The sequence below is a fragment of the Rhinolophus sinicus genome, chromosome 5, assembly GCF_057876585.1.
Source record: "Rhinolophus sinicus isolate RSI-liver-muscle chromosome 5, RSI-T2T, whole genome shotgun sequence".
In the NCBI taxonomy this organism is placed as follows: Eukaryota; Metazoa; Chordata; class Mammalia; order Chiroptera; family Rhinolophidae; genus Rhinolophus; species Rhinolophus sinicus.
Window position 1 is genome coordinate 21,753,073 of NC_142505.1, and position 18,731 is coordinate 21,771,803.

The 18,731-nt window shown below is 39.2% G+C and overlaps 1 protein-coding gene across 7 annotated transcripts in view; it reads left to right on the forward strand.

Annotated features, from left to right (window-relative positions):
• NEK10 (NIMA related kinase 10) overlaps positions 1 to 18,731 on the forward strand; it is a 181,424-nt gene that overhangs the window by 42,040 nt on the left and 120,653 nt on the right. For 6 of the 7 annotated variants that reach the window (XM_019745290.3, XM_019745292.3, XM_074312742.2 and 3 more), the window contains 9 exons: positions 618 to 659; positions 2,194 to 2,272; positions 3,417 to 3,484; positions 5,473 to 5,552; positions 7,900 to 7,986; positions 10,968 to 11,192; positions 14,222 to 14,361; positions 15,683 to 15,744; positions 17,564 to 17,641. In XM_019745290.3, the coding sequence (XP_019600849.3) occupies positions 618 to 659; positions 2,194 to 2,272; positions 3,417 to 3,484; positions 5,473 to 5,552; positions 7,900 to 7,986; positions 10,968 to 11,192; positions 14,222 to 14,361; positions 15,683 to 15,744; positions 17,564 to 17,641 (861 nt within the window). The remainder of the gene's footprint in view (positions 1 to 617; positions 660 to 2,193; positions 2,273 to 3,416; positions 3,485 to 5,472; positions 5,553 to 7,899; positions 7,987 to 10,967; positions 11,193 to 14,221; positions 14,362 to 15,682; positions 15,745 to 17,563; positions 17,642 to 18,731) is intronic. The other variant, XM_088798310.1, reaches the window with a different exon arrangement.

Below are 18,731 nucleotides of genomic sequence, written 5' to 3' on the forward strand. Positions count from 1 at the left end.
AATTGGTGGCAATGGATTCTTATTCCGGCTTGTTGCTTAGGCAAAATGGTTTATCTTTTTGGGTCTTATTAATAGTTTTCCAGGGGGGTGGCCGGTTAGCTCAGCTGGTTAGAGCACAGTGCTCTTAACAACAAGATTGCCGGTTCGATCCCCACATGGGACACTGTGAGCTGCGCCCTCCACAACAAGATTGAATCAACTACTGGACTTGGAGCTGATGGGTCCTGGAAAAACACACCTAAATATATAAAAGTTAAAAAAAAAAAGTTTTCCTAATGTGCAACATGAGGGGGTTGAAGGGAGCGATAGCTAACAGTACTTTCCAGCTCTGACATTCTATGATGACATGGGAGGAAGTAAAAAGAATGAGGAAGCCAGTCTGTAGTTCTGAATGCATTTACATTCTCTGAATCTCAATCCAACTTTCATTTTTATTAACAGTTTATCTTAAATGTAGTATGAATGACAAGCATTCAAGGTTTCCATATTTATGTTAGAATGTGGACCTTCAAAAAATAGTTATAAATCTCATGATTTAATAAAGAAATCGCATGCAAAATACATGTTTCCTTCCACCCTCATCTTTTATGTGTGTTCTGTTGTTTTTATTTTATTAGGAAATACTTCATAACTTGGGTGGGATTGAAAACCTAGCTCAGGTAAGATTCCTTTTGCGGTGGCTGGTCTTGCGTTTCCATTTTGTGCCATGGCTCTGGGCAAGGATAACATAGGTGTGTAACAGAAGATGGTTTTTTTTTACCTTAGGCTGCCTGCTAAGGGGAGGAGCAGGCAGGGTTAATACCTGTGAGTGTGGGGCAGGATCCTCACAGAACAGGGCGGGACCCATGACATTTTGTTCTGGTTAATTGGGCTCACTTTACCCAGCCTGTTGAAACGAGAAAGTGCTATAAAAGGTCACATGTCTTTACTTAGTAATGAAAAGAGATAGGCCTTGGCTGGCTGGCCCAAGTTCTCAGCACTGCACGTACCAAATGATGGGAGAAAATATTGGTTATGAAGATGTCCATAACTTTCTCACAAAATGAAAAATAATTACCATGCCCACTAAAATATTAACAGCTAAATGAAAATGTGAGGAAGGATCTTGATTGACTTCATTTTTCTGCTTTGGTAATTATAGAGGGAAGGTAAGCAGGTGAATATATATGCTGAGCCAATCAAATGTTTGGGTTTATTAATATGATGAAACATGGCATGGCACTGAGATGGAGTAGTCTGTTCACCTAAAACCTATAGCATGTACGGAAAGAATGGTTTTCATAGGAAGCCCGTGGCCCTACAAACTCATTCTGAATTATTAAGGGAAGATTAAGTTTAATGGCAATTTAATGTTACATCTATTTTATTTTAATTCTTGGGAAATTGATACAACATAATCTGGCTTTCGTTTGTAAGATTTTTTTTTAAATTGGCTGGAGATTTATCTCGTTTAATGAAATAGACTTTCAAAAATTTATAAAGGAGCTTCTTATCTACTTTAAAATCCATTATCCTGTCAGAAATTTATGTTTCTCTGAACCTATTTCTTATTATAATCAGTTATCCACAACTAGAGATTATCAGAGTAACTCTTACCCATTTTATTCTGATTTTTGCTATCTGCTTGTATGCTGGTTAGCTATAACTTAGGATATTATAAAACACAAGATCAACAAAATATATCAATCAGTGTGTTATAAAAATTCTACTAAAAAGGTATGTTGAATAATTAAAATTCTGTGTACTATGTATTAGGTTGGTGCAAAAGTAATTGCGGTTTTTGCAATTTTTTTTTTTTTTTTTTTTTTTTATGTTTTGAAACCACAGTTACTTTTGCACCAACTTAATATTATGCATCTTATTTGTATCTTATATTTGGAAACTAAATTACACCAAACTAAATTACCGCCAACTCATTCATTTACAAGTCATTTTGGGACTTTTGAGAGCTTATACAGTTTTACACGGTCCCTCCTCTACTTCAGGGCATGCAAGAGAGGGCAAAGAATCCAGAAACCTAAACCACCTGTTGCCCTTGAGTAAAACGGGCCCAGAAACACTGAGTATTATTTGGTGAATCTGTTGCGCCACCTACAGCTCATTTTCAGAAGTGCACAATCTTGTCTCTCACGTGCCTGTGTGCTTTTGGTGTCTTCTCTTCTGACTTTCTTGTTGGTTTGGTCCCTCCCGCAGTACATGGAGAGTGTGGCTAATGAGTACCTGGGCTACGGAGAAGAGCAACACAGTGTGGACAAGCTGGTCAACATGACGTGTAAGTGTTGTTGTGGAGACACAGCCTACTGTCTGGACTTGCTAGAATAAGCAGTATGGTGTTTGCAGCAGGAAAAGGGATACGTACTTTAAATGTTTATGAGTGTGTCCATACAGTTATGGTGTGGAGAGTCCATGCCAATTGTTATATTCAGTGCCAAAATATACCCAGAAGGAAGACTTTTAGATCACAATTGTTACCTAGTTTGTTAGCCCAGTTTCATGTTTAAGAAGATGTGCATTGAGTGCAAGCTATTTTTATTTAATGCAAGAGAAACTTCCATAACAGCAGATTTTGTTAAAAATATTGTTTGCCTCCTTTAATTTCTATTAAAATGTCACAGGCTGTTCAGTTTTCATCTATTAAGTTAGGTTAATAATAATATCTACCTCAAAAAATGTGGAACATTCCAGACATAAAAATGAAAAAAGAAAAGAAAAACCATCCTAATGGGATGACAATAATGAAAAATATTGATCTGTGTGGGAGAGCTATTCTCTCCTCACTGAGTCTTCTCTCTTTGGAGACTTCCCAGCCCTACTTTCCATCCTCCTCAGGTCTGATGAGCCAGAGACTTCCTGCTGTTGTGGGATGCTAGCCCGTGTTCTTTGTGAATAGGCTCGTTTCCTGTATTTGTTTACAGGAGAGCACACTGACCCTCAGTTACAGGGAGAGAAGAGTATGTGGCCTAAGCACCAGGAAGGTTCTTTGAGAACAGCTGTTTCCCTCAGCTGAGGAACCTCTCCAGTTCCATCACATTTTCTGACCTTCCCTCTTCTCTTTATAAAGTTGAAATCTTTACAGGGAGGATCTTTGAAGAATCGATTTCACTTTGAGCTTGTAAGTAATGCTTGTGAAGGAACTCATTTAACTTGATGTAAAAGGAGCATTGTGCCTTTTTTGCTATCTCCATATCTCGTTATTATAATGGTAACACACAATAAATACTGGTTGAGCTCAGGAGGTAATTCTTGGAGTGAAACACGTAACCCTGTCCCTCCTCCCGCCACTGTTCCTCCTGTGTTATCTGTTTGCCCATTTGCCCTTTCTCTGCTTGCCCGGCCCTGCTTCAGACCTGAGGTTCCATGAGTACTGCCCCCTTCAAGCTCCACATCCCTCTTTGAGTTATTTTCTTCTTTTGTAGATATTTTTCAAAAACTTGCTGCTGTCAAAGACCAAAGAGAATGGGTCACCACAAGTGGAGTCCACAAGGTGAGTGGCCCTGGGAAGAGGTACGACTTCAGCTCCTTGTGCAGTGGTGTTCAGAGCCTTCGTGGTCCAGACCCCTGTCGTTATAATTCACAAATCTAACCTGGCCTCGGATTGTAAATATCTCCCAGCCTTTTTATATTGTTTATCAACCCAAGGAGTAAATACAGAAATAGCACATAGGGGTTTTCTGAAACTCGTTTTTATTTTTTCTTGTGCCACTTAATACCAGCTAAATCTACTGCTTAGTGTAAATGTTGCTTGAAAAACCTTGACTATACAGAAACTGGCCTTAGATGTGTGTTTACAAATACAATGTATGTACACATATACATATAATCCATATGGCACCAGAAGGAAGTCTTATATTCTCTTATCTTGAAAAGCCCAATTTCATGTTTAAGAGTTTCACTGAGTGTGAGCTTACTTTATTTAATGCCAGAGAGACTTCCATAACAGCAGATTTTGGTAAAAAGTATTTTTTTGGCTCATTTAATTTCTATGAAAATGCCAGAAGGTCTTCAGGTTTCATCTATAAAGTTGGATTAATAACAATAGCTACCATATAAAATTTGGAACATTCCAATTTCAAAAAAGATTTATTTTCCATTCCCCAAAAAAGAGTTTCAGGGTTATATTGGTTTGAACCACATGGTATTGCCATGGTCCATAGGCCAATTTCACATGGTTCAATCTTATAATCAACCTATATAATCACATAAGCATATGGGTCAAATGTACATTTCAAGGTGGTTGAATGCAGACTTAACCAAAACAGACTACATTTATATTTATAGCAAAAACAATTCAGGTGGTAGCTGCCTAGAGCCAAGCTTCAATAATCTGCTGTGTTCTTATATCCCAGGGAGCTACTTTCTAGCAAGGTGGCCCAAGGTGCTGCTCATGTATAGGGGATGAGTCTAGGTGATAATACAGGTCAACATTTTCATTTAAATAGCTATATGTTTCACTGGTATTATTTCTTAGAAACTGAAGAACATTTTTTAATAGTGTTGAGGTGTTAGGTAGACATGGTTAAAATTGTGAAAATGATATGTCAGTGACTGAAGTTTGGAAAACATCATGTGACAAGACAGAGAGGAAGTGGGAGATGAAAAAAGAGAAAAGGATCAGAGAAATACAGATAATGATAGCTTCATAAAAAATGCATGAAATCATATGGGGGGTGGGGGGTCTAGGAGGGGAATCTACATGGAAATCAAAAAATCATCCTGGCCACTGTTGCCGCTATGGCTTAGAATGTCTTTGGGTGTGTACTTCTGGGGGAACTCTGAGTTCTAGAAATGTAGAGAGAAGAGAAATGCATTTGCATTAATAGGAATTCAGAGAAGGCAACTGATAAGATACAGGAGACTCAAAGCTAAGTCATGCTACTTATGATGGTTCCTGGGAGCATTAATTCATGTTCTTTTGACAGTAATTGGAAATCTGAGAGGCAAATAGAGTGCTTGGTAGTATTGACATAGCTTGCTTAGTTTGGGAAAAAAATGACAGTTTTCAACATTTTGGTGAAAAATAGTTCCATAATTTGGAAAGTACCTAGCACAACGCTAGACTCAGAATGTGTTCTTAGTGACTGGTCACTACCAGTATTATATGTATGTACTTAGTTATTATGACCATTGTTTCTGTCATAAATCTGCCCACTTCTCCTTGGGGAGGGGTCAGAAGAGGCAAAGCAGCCCTCTTGGGCACCTGGACATAAAGGCAGTGTGAGTACCAGGTTGGCCATGTAGCTTTGTCCCTTTCCCTTTCTGTCCTGGGCAAAGAATGGCTACAGGATGCTAGTGTCAAAAGTTCCAAAGAAGGAGGGGATTGACGCCTGCTCGCTGTAAAGAACTGGATGTTGTGAATGTGTAACAGAACTCTTTTGAGGTTAAGCCTCTATGATCTTTAGAAGGAAGCATTAAACTGTTCAAGAAGCTTGTGGTACTTACGTGATTAAACTTTCTTTTACTTCATTTTTTCAGACATTAGTGAATTTACTCGGTGCCCGAGATACTAATGTTCTGTTGGGCGCCCTTCTGGCCCTGGCTAGTTTAGCTGAAAGGTAAGTAGTATGCGTTGCAGTTCTGCTGTGGTAGCAGTTTAGGTGAGAGAGATACAAACGAGATTAGTTTCTCTAGTTACTTTGTTACCTACTTAGAAAACTAAGCATGGCATACTGTTAATATAGTGAAGAGGATCCTGGATGCAAAAGCATCATGTTAAAACTTAAGTTGGAAAGGCAAATCACAGTTTAAAATTTTCTTTTTTTTTTTCTGAACAGAAATATTACCTAGTCTTGCATCCAGCCCTCAGTTACTGCTACTTCCAAATTACCACAATATTTCTTTGATAATTGAATCTCCCTGACCGTCTTTTTCCATTCTCTTCTGTGTATTTATTTTAACATATAAAACATTTTCAAACACTTTTACCCTTAAAAAATCTAGGTAACTTGTCCCTTTATAGATGTTCATAAATATTTTAAATAAAAGAGCTTTAAATATGTTTTTGTGTCAATCAGTGGATCATTGCTTTGCTTTGTTTTTGTTTTTTCCCCAACTTTGTCGAAAATTGACAAATATAATTTAATATATTTAAAGTGTATAACATGATGATTCAATATACATTGTAGAATGATTACCAAGATCAAGATAATTCATGTGTCAATCACTTCACATAGTTAACTCTTGTGTCTATGTTATAAGAACATTTAAGATCTACTCTCAACAACTTGCATGTATACAATACTGTATTATTAACTATAGTCACTATAGATACATTAGATCCTCAGCTTTTATTCTTCTTATAACTAACTGAAAGTTTATATCCTTTAACCTATGCCTTCCTATTTTCCCCTCTTCCCAGCCCCTGGCGACCACCCACCATTCTATTCTTTGTTTCTGTGTAATCAGTTTTTCCTTTTTTTCGTTTGTTTGTTTTTGTTTTTACATTCCACATATAACTGGTATTTGGTTTTCTCTGGCTTGTTTCACTTAGCATAATGCCCTCCAGGTTCATCCACGTTATCACAAATGACAAGATTTCCTTTTTTTTAATGGCTGAATAACATTCAGTTGTGTATACATATGAGGTCTGACAATTAAGTTTGCAAACTTGCCACCATGCGCTTACATTGGGAGCACTGTACAAACAGCTCGGTAAGGTTTCATAACCCTGGTATATCAGTGTCTCACAGCTGTGCTCGTGTCAACATGTGGCAGTGTCTTGCTGAGTGGCATTCATTATTACTGTTGCGTGTTTTTGTGTGCCGTGGTGAGAATGTCTGAGCTTGAATTAGAGCAACGAGCAAACATTAAATTTCTTGTCAAACTTGGCAAGAGTGGAAGTGAAATCAGGGACATGTTAGTCCAACTTTATGGGGATAATGCCATGAAGAAAATGGCAGTGTACAAATGGGTTAAACGTTTTTCTGAGGGGAGAGAACACGTCACTGATGAAGAGAGGTCAGGGCAGCCAGTGAAGAGCAAAAATTCGTCATATTGTGCGTCAAAATCATTGGCTGGCTATGGGAAGCATAGCAGACAGTAAGTCTGCTTACTGTTAATGTTAAGAAGCAAGTAGACATCGATAGAGAAACAGGAGAATCTTAACTGCAAATCTTGGCATGAGAAAGGTGTGTGCGAAAATTGTCCGAGAGGAGCTCTAGTATCATGACAGTGCATCAGCTCACAGGGCACTGTCAATGAGGGAGTTTTTAGCCAGTAAGCAATTAACTGTATTGGAACACCTACCCTACTCACCTGATCTGGCCCCCGATGACTTCTTTACCAGAACATAAAGGAAATATTTAAAGGAAGACATTTTGATGACATTCAGGACATCAAGGGTAACACGATGACAGCTCTGATGGCCATTCCAGAAAGAGTTCCAAAATTGCTTTGAAGGGTGGACTAGGCACTGGCATCAGTTCATAGATTCCCAAGGGGAGTACTTCGAAGGTGACCGTAGTGATATTCAGCAATGAGGTATGTAGAACTTTTTCTAGGATGAGTTCGAGAACTTAATTGTCAGACCTCATATATTTTCTTTATTCATTCATCTGTCAAAGGATAGATAGATAGATAGATAGATAGATAGATAGATAGATAGATAGATATATCTCATTTCCACATTTGGCTGTTGGGAATAATACTGATCATTAATTTTTTATGTGAACAGCATATGATTTCCTTTGTAGTAAGGGAATTATGTTATCATCATACTGTTACTAAACAAATTTAAATTTATGACATAATATTTATCTAATGTTGGAATTTGATATAACCTTGCTTCATAGAACTATGTTCCATTTTGATTCTCATCTTAAGATACTATGAGAACTAGGATATTAAATAAATGGATATGGTAAACTACGTTTTTAGTAGTTACTAATAGCTTTTAATTTGTAGCCCAGAATGTAGGGAGAAGATAAGTGAACTCAACGTTGTAGAAAATCTGCTGATGATTTTACATGAATATGATTTACTCTCCAAAAGGTAGGGTTGCTAAAAAGGAGAAAGAAAATATCTTATATTTGGTGAAAATGATGGTTATTATTTCTTTTATGTCATGTTATTTATATTGTTGACATATCATGAGTCAATTTGGCATTTATTTCCTTTTAAAGTTTACATAAAGAAAATAGAGCACAGCGGTATATCAGTTTATCTTTGGCCCTGAATTACTTCTAGATCTGGGCATGGAATCAAATTATATAAATCTTAGGATCATATTTTTAATATTTTTGTTTATTGTATTTATTTACATCCTGTCTCTTTAAGGAAAGAAACTCTGAGGTGGGTCTGTTTTTAGTAATTTCAGATTGTATGCTGAATACTTGACTAGATTGCCAAAATCTAGTTTCCTTAAGGCCAGTAAAATAAATTAAAATAGGTACTGACTTGTTTCATGACCACCTGTTGCTATAACTCAAAACAGAATCTGGAATAAAATGAAATCATTTTCAATTAGACTACATATTGCTCTAAAGAGTTACTGTATCCAGATAGTAATTAGGTTTTTTTTTTTAAAGATTTTATTGGGGAAGGGGAACAGGACTTTATTGGGGAACAGTCTGTACTTCCAGGACTTTTTTCCAAGTCAAGTTGTTGTCCTTTCAGTCTTCGTTGTGGAGGGTACAGCTCAGCTCCAGGTCCAGTTGCCGTTGCTAGTTGCAAGGGGCACAGCCCACCATCCCTTGTGGGAGTCAAAACCGGGAATCGAACCGTCAGCCTTCGGAGTTAGGAGCATGGAGCTCTAACCACCTGAGCCACCGGGCCGGCCCAATTAGGTTGTTTTTAAATGGTGTTGCAATCAACATCATTTGATATTTAGTTGAATAAATAACTTTCTAAAGTGGCAAAGTAAACAACTGAAAGTCAAGTAGTGAAACCCTGACCCTTAACTAGTAATAAGTCCCCCTGGACTTAAAGGCAATTTAACATACTACACTCATAGACTTGGCTACATGAACCCATTCATCCAATGAACAGCCTCTGCACAAGTGTTGACAAACTGAAGGTGAATGAGATATGAGTGTATAGTGTAGGAGAGTGGACAGGCTCACAAAGCAGCAGTTTCATCATAACACTAAGTGGTGTGGTCGATGAAAGCACAAGGTAATCTGGGGCATGGAGCAGAACCTCCCAACAGGGGAAGGGGTCATGCCAAGTTTCCCGAAGAAAGGAGGAGTTATCTAGACAGAGGGAGAGAACAAGTGAAAACAGAATATGCTCCCGCATGGGGGCATGAAATGGTATATGTTAGAAGATCTTGCATGGTTGGGCACAGCTGGAGCAAAGAGTAGAGGAGAGAAAGTACCAGAAAACTAGACTAGTCAGTTAACAATAGGTTAAACATAGAACTAATTTTGTCAGGCTTTCTATACATCAGGCCCTGCTCTGAGCACATCTGTGTGTTTACTCATTTGATTGTCAGAATAACCCTGTTCGCTTCCATGTGTTACAGCTGAGACAAGACCTCTAGCTGGGTCGCGATAGGCTCACGGTGCTTAATAAGGAGGGGAGTTTTTATCATGAACTTTACGGGGACTCACAGAGAGATTTTAGACCTGATCAGATTCATCTGGGGGTAACATTCTTCTGATGGCGGTGTGTGGGGACGGTGATGTGGGGACGGTAGCCACACAACAGGATCCACATATAACAAGGAGGGACTGACTGTTTTGTGTAGGAAGTTTGAGAAGGTGAAGAACACTGTTTACCAAAGAACGTGTTCTGAACGTCAGAGTATAACAGTTTGAGCGGGAGAGGCACCATGGAAAATTGGCTGCGGGGAAAGCAATTGTGAAGCAGTACGGGAATGAGAATATTGGAGAGGTAGATAACAGGGGCTTGCATCTTGCACACGATCAAGTATCACAGGAAGGGGATGAGCAGGGTAGGGGGTGGTTAGCTGGCTGCACGACTTTCAAGAGAATACATCCCAGCAATTGCCCAGGAAATCAGGGGCTCTGAAGATCCTTGATTGGCAGTGCAGGTTGGGAAAGGAGAAGAAAGTGTGTTGAATGATTCCCAGTCCCCTGGCTTGGAAAATTGAAAAGACTGGTGCTATGAGTCAAGATCAGAGTTATATGAGGAAGAGACGATTTGGGGGAGGAGAATAATGACTTTGAGTTTAGACAAGTGGGGTGAGTACCTGTGGAACAGCCATGTGGCTAGAACTTCTAGAGGTTGGGAGTGTTGCCTGGGCCGAGCTCACAGTACCGGGTTACAGGGAGTGCCTGAGCCGTGGGGATGGTCGATACCGTCCAGGGAGAGTGTTTAGAGTGTGCGACTAGAAGATTAAGGATGGTTCCGTGAAATGTTCGTCATCATAATGTTTTGGAGCTCAGCTGAACCCTGTGACTTATGCCATCGTGCTTCATATTACTCTCCAGGCAGTCACTGGACACTTTACATGTAATCCCCCTGCACTGTAGTATTTTTGCCATTTTGTATTAATGTCTTGCTTTTGCAACCACTAGAGTAAGTTTCTGAAGACTACGGTAAAGCTTTCATAATTCTTTTATCTTGAGCCTACAGCAGGTCTCATTGTAGGTACTTGACACCTATTTGCTGGTTAGTAGGTTTTTAGTCAGACCAGTGGAGGTACAATGAGCATATGACTTAGAACACCAGTCAGCCAATTGTAACCTGGGGGATAAATGTGGCTCCCTGCCTGTATTTGTAAATAAAGATTTATTGGGACACAGCCAAGCCCATTTGTTTTTTGGTGTTGTCTATGGGTGCTTTTGCACATGTTGGCATGGTTGGGTAGCTGTGATGGAGCCCGTAAGGCCAGCAAAGCCGAAAACATTTGGTTGTGGTTCAGCCCTTTGCCGGAAACGTATGCTGACCTGTGACTGAGAAAATGTTAGAGTTGTAGTCCATGCAGTGGTGACAGCTCTAGTCTAAATGTAAAGTCAGCGACCCACTGTGCTGTGATTCTCATCCTCACCCTTCCCGTCCCCTTCCAGACTAACTGCTGAGTTGCTGCGCCTGCTGTGTGCTGAGCCCCAAGTGAAAGAGCAGGTGAAGCTCTATGAGGGGGTCCCCATCCTCCTCAGTCTGCTGCACTCTGACCACCTGAAGCTGCTCTGGAGTGTCGTCTGGATCCTGGTGCAGGTGTGTGAAGACCCCGAGACCAGTGTGGAAATCCGCATCTGGGGAGGCATCAAGCAGCTGCTACATATTTTACGAGGGTGAGTTGGGGTGGGCTTTGGCTCATTTCACCCCAGTCATTGCAGGCTGGGGATTCTGCCATGCGATGGCAGATTGGGCACACGTTCAACTCCCTCCCTCCTGCTCTTCGGTCATTCATGTTTTGCAGAGTCATTTATACTTGTTGCAAGCATGCTCTAAATTCCTGTCGGGGGCATTTGTCTTTCAAGCTCCTTGGGAGCCCTGATATGTTTATCTTTGCATCACCAGCCTCCAGTACAGTGCCAGGAATGGAAACCCAATAACCCAAGGAAAACATTTGTCTTGCCACCTTATTTCTTGAATGAATACAATAATTACTACTATTTTACCAAAATGTCTGTGTATGCGTACCTGTCATTCATCTGTAAAGAGAAAGCAATGTCTATGTTAAAGGGACAGATATATAATCCTTAGTCAAAATAGGAGAAGGTATCATTAATGAAATGATTTTCATGTTACTGACCCTGATCCAGTTGCTCTTTCTTTCTCTCTAATCTTTGTTGTGGTGCTAGAAGATGAGTTAACACCTATTATCTCTCTTTTAAAAGTAGAATTCCAATGGCATTCAAAGCCATGATATGAGGAAGGAATGGTTTTTAAAAATACTTTCGAATTGAAATTCTCTTCATGTTGCAATAACTACTATATTGCACATAGTAGATATATTGAAGTATTGAATAAAAACATCTTTTGTACCATCCGTGGGAAGGTTTTATTACCGAAAATTGTTATAAAGCATAATTCAGCCCTATATATTTTTAACCAAAGTTGAAAAGGAGTATGTCTGCCTCAGAGGGCTCACGTTTATTATCTGTGGTACATAAATAAAACTCATGCTAATAAAAGCCATGACTTATCAATTTTAATATGACTAGATATTATCAAATCAATATTATTGGGACTTTATGCTTATTATACCTCCAGGGATATTGCAGAACTATGTATTATCAACTTCATTTTCTCTGAGGGGACATTCCAAAGCATAAGAACAGACTGCAGAGATAGGAACTGTAGCTCTGTTAACGATTTCTGTTATCATAAAAAAAGAAAAAAAGAGAAAAATATACATAGACTGTTTACTCTCCACTTGCTTTTATAAGTATCACTTAAAAATCTCAAATACATTAAATTTTAAATTACAAATCTTTCATCAGTACAGTGGCATAATAAGCTAGCCCCTTGGTCAAAATAATCGCATTTGACAAAGGTTCGTTTTTGCTTAAGTTGTCGGATGGTGATGGCAATGCTGCTGGTGGTGGTGGTGGTTATTATTTGTCAATATGCCTGTGACAACAGGGTTGTCTTCTTGGAGAGCAATTATTATTTATTTATTTATTTAGATGATAAAATTAAATTCTATAATAGTTAAGCAATACTTCAAAGACAAAGTATACTTTAAAGACAAAATATACTTTTTACATATAATTTACATATAATTTGAGTTTAATACAAGGCACCATTTTCCTCTTTTGCTCAAGCTATAACAATCCTTGATGGAAAAGAGTTCTTACATGTCTAAAGAGTCATTTTCCTAGTATGTTTCTATGGTGCAATGTTAGGAAACTCTTTCCTGGGAAGGTGATAGATGTCAACACTTATTCCATGTTAAATATGTCACTGTGCTCTAGGAGAATTTATTATCCCAGCTGGGTAAATAGTATCCTTTCAGAGCTTGTGCCCGCCCCTGAATTGCCTGGAGTGGGTTCGATGGCTGGAGGCTGCCAGGTTGTCTGCTGGCTTGATTATGAACAGGCATTGTTGTCAGGGCAGTTTCCAGGAAACCTGTGCATACCCAGTCTCTTGCACCCGCAAACTCAAAAGTGGTTCCTAGAGGGCTATATACTCTTGATCATGTGGAATGATCACTGAAATTCAAGTTTTAACGTAATTATGTTGACAGATAATATCACCAATTATGACTATCGCTAGGCCCAGCTCCATTACCTTCCCCATGCTCAGTGAAGGAGGGACACTAGTGGGTCCAGATGAGGTGGGAAGAAAGCCAAGTCCATGTTATATTTAGGCACATAGAAATCCAGATAGAGCTGCTGGCATAAAAAAAATAAATGATAAAATATGGTAACAAAGTAAAACAAAAAGGAACAAAATAGACAAAAGACATGAAGAATCTCTTGTGGAAGAGGTTCCATTAAGTAAACAGAAAAACAAATGCTTTATTTTTATCGAAGACATTAAATAGAACATGAAATTTATGAAATAAGATTAAAGATGAGAGGATAATAAAAAAGGGAGGAGAGAGATTGCAGAGCTAAGAAAGAAGACAGGAACGGAATAACATACACAGAACTGATAAGTTCACTAGAAACTGGAATTAGAAAAAGGAAGGGCAAGATTGAAAGATAAATTACACGTAATGTAGAGGAGAAAGACAAAGAAATACGAGCAATTAGAAAATGAAAGCTATGGCCAGCAGAAGACAGGTTTTTGGATAATTGATATCCCTGAGTTAGAGAAAACAACAAAAGGAATTAAAAAAAAAAATTAAAGATATAATAGAAGAGAACTTTCCTAAAATAAAGCAAGATTGGAATTTCATGGAAAAAGTAAACAAAATGATGAAGACTGACATGTATTAAGGTGACTTGATTGCAGCAGACTAGAGGTCAAAACAAAGGTGGCTGTGTGGAGCAGTGGGGGAAGGACAGCCTTGTCAATAAATAGTGCTGAGCCAGTTCAGTAACCATATTAAAAAGAAGAGAGAGAGAGAGAGAGAGAGAGAGAGAGAGAGAGAGAGAGAGAGAGAGAGAGAACAGGATGGAAGGAAGGAAGGAAGGAAGGAAGGAAGGAAGGAAGGAAGGAAGGAAAGAAAGAAAGAAGGAAAGATTCCTACCTCACACCATATACAAAATCCATTCTAGGTGGATTGGAAGGTGAAACAATAAAGATAACACAGCAGAAAACTTCGTGATCTGGGTGAAGCAAAGATTTCTTTAAAAAGGACTCAGAAAACACTGACCAGGAAGGAAAATTGATAGATTCAATCTGTGCATTAACTTTTATTTTTCAGAGATAGAAATTTTGTTTCTGATCGGTCTTCCATTGGAAGCCTGTCTAGTGCAAATGCAGCAGGCCGAATTCAGCAGCTTCATTTGTCAGAAGATTTAAGCCCTCGGGAAATACAAGAAAATACTTTCTCTCTTCAAGCAGGTATTTATATCATATTATTATGTTTTACTATTTTATATTGTTTAATATTATATTGTCTTATTATTCTGTTATAAAATTAGTATGATGACATTGATTAGGCACAATTTATAAGTTTTAAAAAATGTGAAGTTAAATCTATATGGATGCCCGAAACTTGTTGGTACCAGGGTTGGACTTGCAGGTTAACGATACCACAAACTTTCCCCTCCCTTCCATGTTCTGAACACATGAAGAAGTCAACAATAGGAGTCAGACATAAAGAGAGCAGAATATGAGCTTTATTACTCATAAAGCCGGGTTAGGGAATGCAGCTTGCTCTGTGCACAGATTGTGGTTCCTATTATTTTCTAGACCTCGGACACCCTCCTTTAGGGACATTCTACAATGCAGGTACCCGTTCTACTGGGAACAAGGGAGTGCCTTCCTCACACCTCGTGAGCACCTGAAGAGAAGACAGAGATGCTGCCCTCTGTGGGATTTCCACACAGAAGCATTGCGGGGAGCAGGGACATATGCATGCACTTTTTTGGCACTTTGCACAATCTTGAATAGTTCTGTAGCCACTGCCTTGCATGAGGGCACCTGGCCTTTGTGGCAAGCAGGGCCACAGTGTTGTTGACCAAGCTGGGTGCCCTGCAGTGACCCACAGAAAGGGAGCAGAGAGGCACCAGGTGGGCCAGCAGAAGGTCCGGTAGGTCCTCAGAGGGGAAGAGCAGACATGGCTGGGGGACGGAAAAGGCCAAGCAGCAACTCAGTACGGAATGCCACCAGACGCTGCCCCAGTGGCTATAAAAGGCAGGAAGGGTAGTGCTCAGGGCCCAGGATGTTACACTTGGCAGACTAGGGTCAGACTTCTGGCCCCTGCCACTTACTAGTGCTGTGGCTTCATCTCATAACCTCTCTGAGTCTTGGTTTTCCCACTGGTCAAACAGGTCATCACAGTGCATACTCTGAATATAAAGGTTAATTTGGATTCTATATATAGAGCTCTCTCTCATTTAGCCAGCCATTGTAGATGTATTTATTGAGTGCCTGCTCAATGGTTGGGCACTGGGCATTACAATGAACCAGACGGATGCAGTCCCTGCTTCCGGGTATATGGTACCGGTAAGTACTCAATAGAAGCTGCTGTGGGGTGTACACGCACTAATCACATGAAGAGAAGAGACAGTTTCCTTGTCCCAGAACCACGCCAGAAGGACAATTAGTGTTTCTGAGTGACTCTGCTAATCAAATTCCCCGTGGAGTTCGAGTATTGATGTAAGAGCAGTAGCGCGGGCACATGGTGACAGACCTGATCGTGTGGTGATTTTCGTTCCAGCCTGCTGTGCTGCCCTCACCGAGCTCGTGCTCAACGACACCAACGCCCACCAGGTGGTTCAGGTGAGCATCCCGCTCCCCAGGGTGGGGGCTGCATAAGCAGGTCACCACTGATTGACCCCACCTCACACCCAACTCTGTATCCCACATTTCAGTGTTTCTTATTTAACTTAGAGGATTTCATTTTACATTCTTGTCCTTCCTCTTTTAACTCACGTGGCTTGAAAAGAAGTGCCATGTGGTTAATTGATGATGTTTCTTCCCTATATTATGTGTGGTCCTTTTCTTTCTTTCTTTCTTTCTTTCTTTCTTTCTTTCTTTCTTTCTTTCTTTCTTTCTTTCTTTCTTTCTTTCTTTCTTTCTTCCTTTCTTCCTTTCTTCCTTTCTTCCTTTCTTCCTTTCTTCCCTTTCTTCCCTTTCTTCCCTTTCTTCCCTTTCTTCCCTTTCTTCCCTTTCTTCCCTTTCTTCCCTTTCTTCCCTTTCTTCCCTTTCTTCCCTTTCTTCCCTTTCTTCCCTTTCCTTTCTTTCCTTTCTTTCCTTTCTTTCCTTTCTTTCCTTTCTCTCTCTCTCTCTCTCTCTCTCTCTCTCTCTCTCTCTCTCTCTCGCTCTCTCTCTCTCTCTTTTTAAAAGCTATTCTGAACTGTTTTAATTCTGGGCATATAGGCTTCCATGAGTTAAGGGTAGCAGTCACTTTAAGAATATATCAAGTATGTACTCTCAAATTCAAGTATATACATCAGAATTATACCTAAATACACATGTATGTATACAACCCTCACATGGGTTCCTATTATAAAAGTTATTTTCTGCTCATTGAATTTTAAAGAGAAAACTTTTTTTTTCAATACAATATATCCAACTTCAAAATCCGTAAATAGATAAAAGTTAGTAATGGATCAAGTTACTTACCAGTGACTAGAGTCCCTCGGGGACGTTGTGCAAATCAGGGGGTAGTTGGTACAGCAACTGAAATCTAGGGAAATTTTGATAATATCTATGATTTTTAGAATATTTAGGTTAGCACTAGTCCCTGTACTGACTTGTGAGGGAAAAATATCTGATGAGGGAGGCTGGCCTGGAAACAAATCCTGTTAAAACAATTCCTATCATTACTGCTGCTTGGCCCCTGGAAAAATGACTTAGCCTCTCTAAGTTTTGGTTTTATCATGTATAAAACAGGAAAATTATAGACTAATTCACAAATAACTATAAAGACTAAATGCAATAAGGTGGGTAAAGTTCTTTAGTTATAATATAAACATCCACATATAGTAGACTTTAGTAAGTTATACATTTAATAGATAATGGAAAAGTAGCAATAAGTTAGTAATTCTTTTCATTCTTCCACGTATATATTTGTATGAGCATAAGTCTAGAACTATATTAACTGTTTTCATGAGTAATATTTGTTTTCTATTTTAATCTATTCTTGTTTCTTTTTCTATTTTCTTTTCTTCAATAATTTATCTGTAGTGTTTCACAAAACTATAAAGGGAGAAATTATATTTCATAGTTATATTTCATTATATTTAAAATATAATGTGCAAAGATTATAAAGATATTTGGATCTCTTTATGCTGTCCCCCACACTGTTTTTAAGTTTTTGAATCACTTTAAATTGATATACTTTATTATTTATAATCTTTAAAGACAGTTGAAATTTTAAGATTGTGGTTATAGTCTTTAGTGTATAAAAGTGTTATACCTACATTCATTTTTAGTATTGTCCTGTCACATTTTAGGTATTGTCCTGTCATATTTAAAGTTCGAAGATTATGCTAACGTTTTTTTCTTAATATTAATTTTTGAGGTTGTTTAGCTGTTTTTTTATGCTTATGTAGCTCTTTGGCATTGTCATAACATGGCCCCTTTATTCTTCCAGGAAAATGGTGTATATACAATAGCAAAATTAATCTTACCAAACAAACAAAAGAATGCAGCAAAGACTAATCTATTACAGGTAAATAAACATGTCCATTGTTCTTCAATATCAAGTTACTGAAATCTGGGGAAACTTTGATAATATAATCTATGATTTTCAGAATTTTTAAGTTAGCTATGATCCTGTACTGACTGTGAAGGAAAAATACCTAGTGAGGGAGGCTGGCATGGAAGCAAATGCTGCTACAACGTAAAAAGCTTGACAGTGGTTTCTCTATGGGAGGGAATTAGGCCATTTTATTTAGATGTTTCTTTGCTTATCAATAAGTTCTGCTTTTAAAAAAGACATGTATTGCTTGTGTATCGGAAAATGATAACAGGAAAATTCTATGCCATATTTAAGCATGGCCCACAGCCACTAACATTTCACCTTGACAAAGGAAAGCCTGTAAAATCAGTCTTGATGGATGAGAAGGGACTTGCCAAACGGATAAAGGGATATGAGTGGGGCACCAGTGTATCAGGGTGGAAGGCCATTCCACACGGAACAACACCTGCAAAGTATGGGAGCCTGACAGCTTAGTGGGGCTGGGGTGTGCGTTGAGGGGACGGGGTGCCTCAGGAGATGAGGCCTCACAGGTAAGAGGGGGACACAATAGGTGCTTTTCTGAGGAGTTGGGCACTAGGGGCCAGAGTCCCCAAATTGGGATGATAACATCAGATTTGAAGTTTGCCTTTGCCGTAGTGGTGGCTCACCTTTTCTTCAAGTCGCTTAGAAAAGAAAGTGCGAAACCACCTTTGCCTCAATCTGATTTAAGAGCTATCACCCAGAATGATGGTCAACCCTAGCAGAGAATTTCGGGTGGTATCTGTGGACTGGCAGCCACAGGTTGTGGAGAGCTACAGATGAGAACATCCAAGGGAGGGGCTTCATTTCCCTAGTGCCCCGCTATGTGTATGACACTATACTGGGACACAGGCAAAGTCAAATCCATCCAGCAGATGCGTTTTGTTAGGCAGCAGAGGGTTTTTAAAAATCCATGTTGCAATGGCTTTCGAGGAACATACATGCATGTTCTCCACTCTCTCACAGTCGCCACTACTCTCTTACCAGGCTCCTTCATTTTGTTGTCTGCCTGGCTTCTCTGGGCAATTCTGTGTGTGACCCT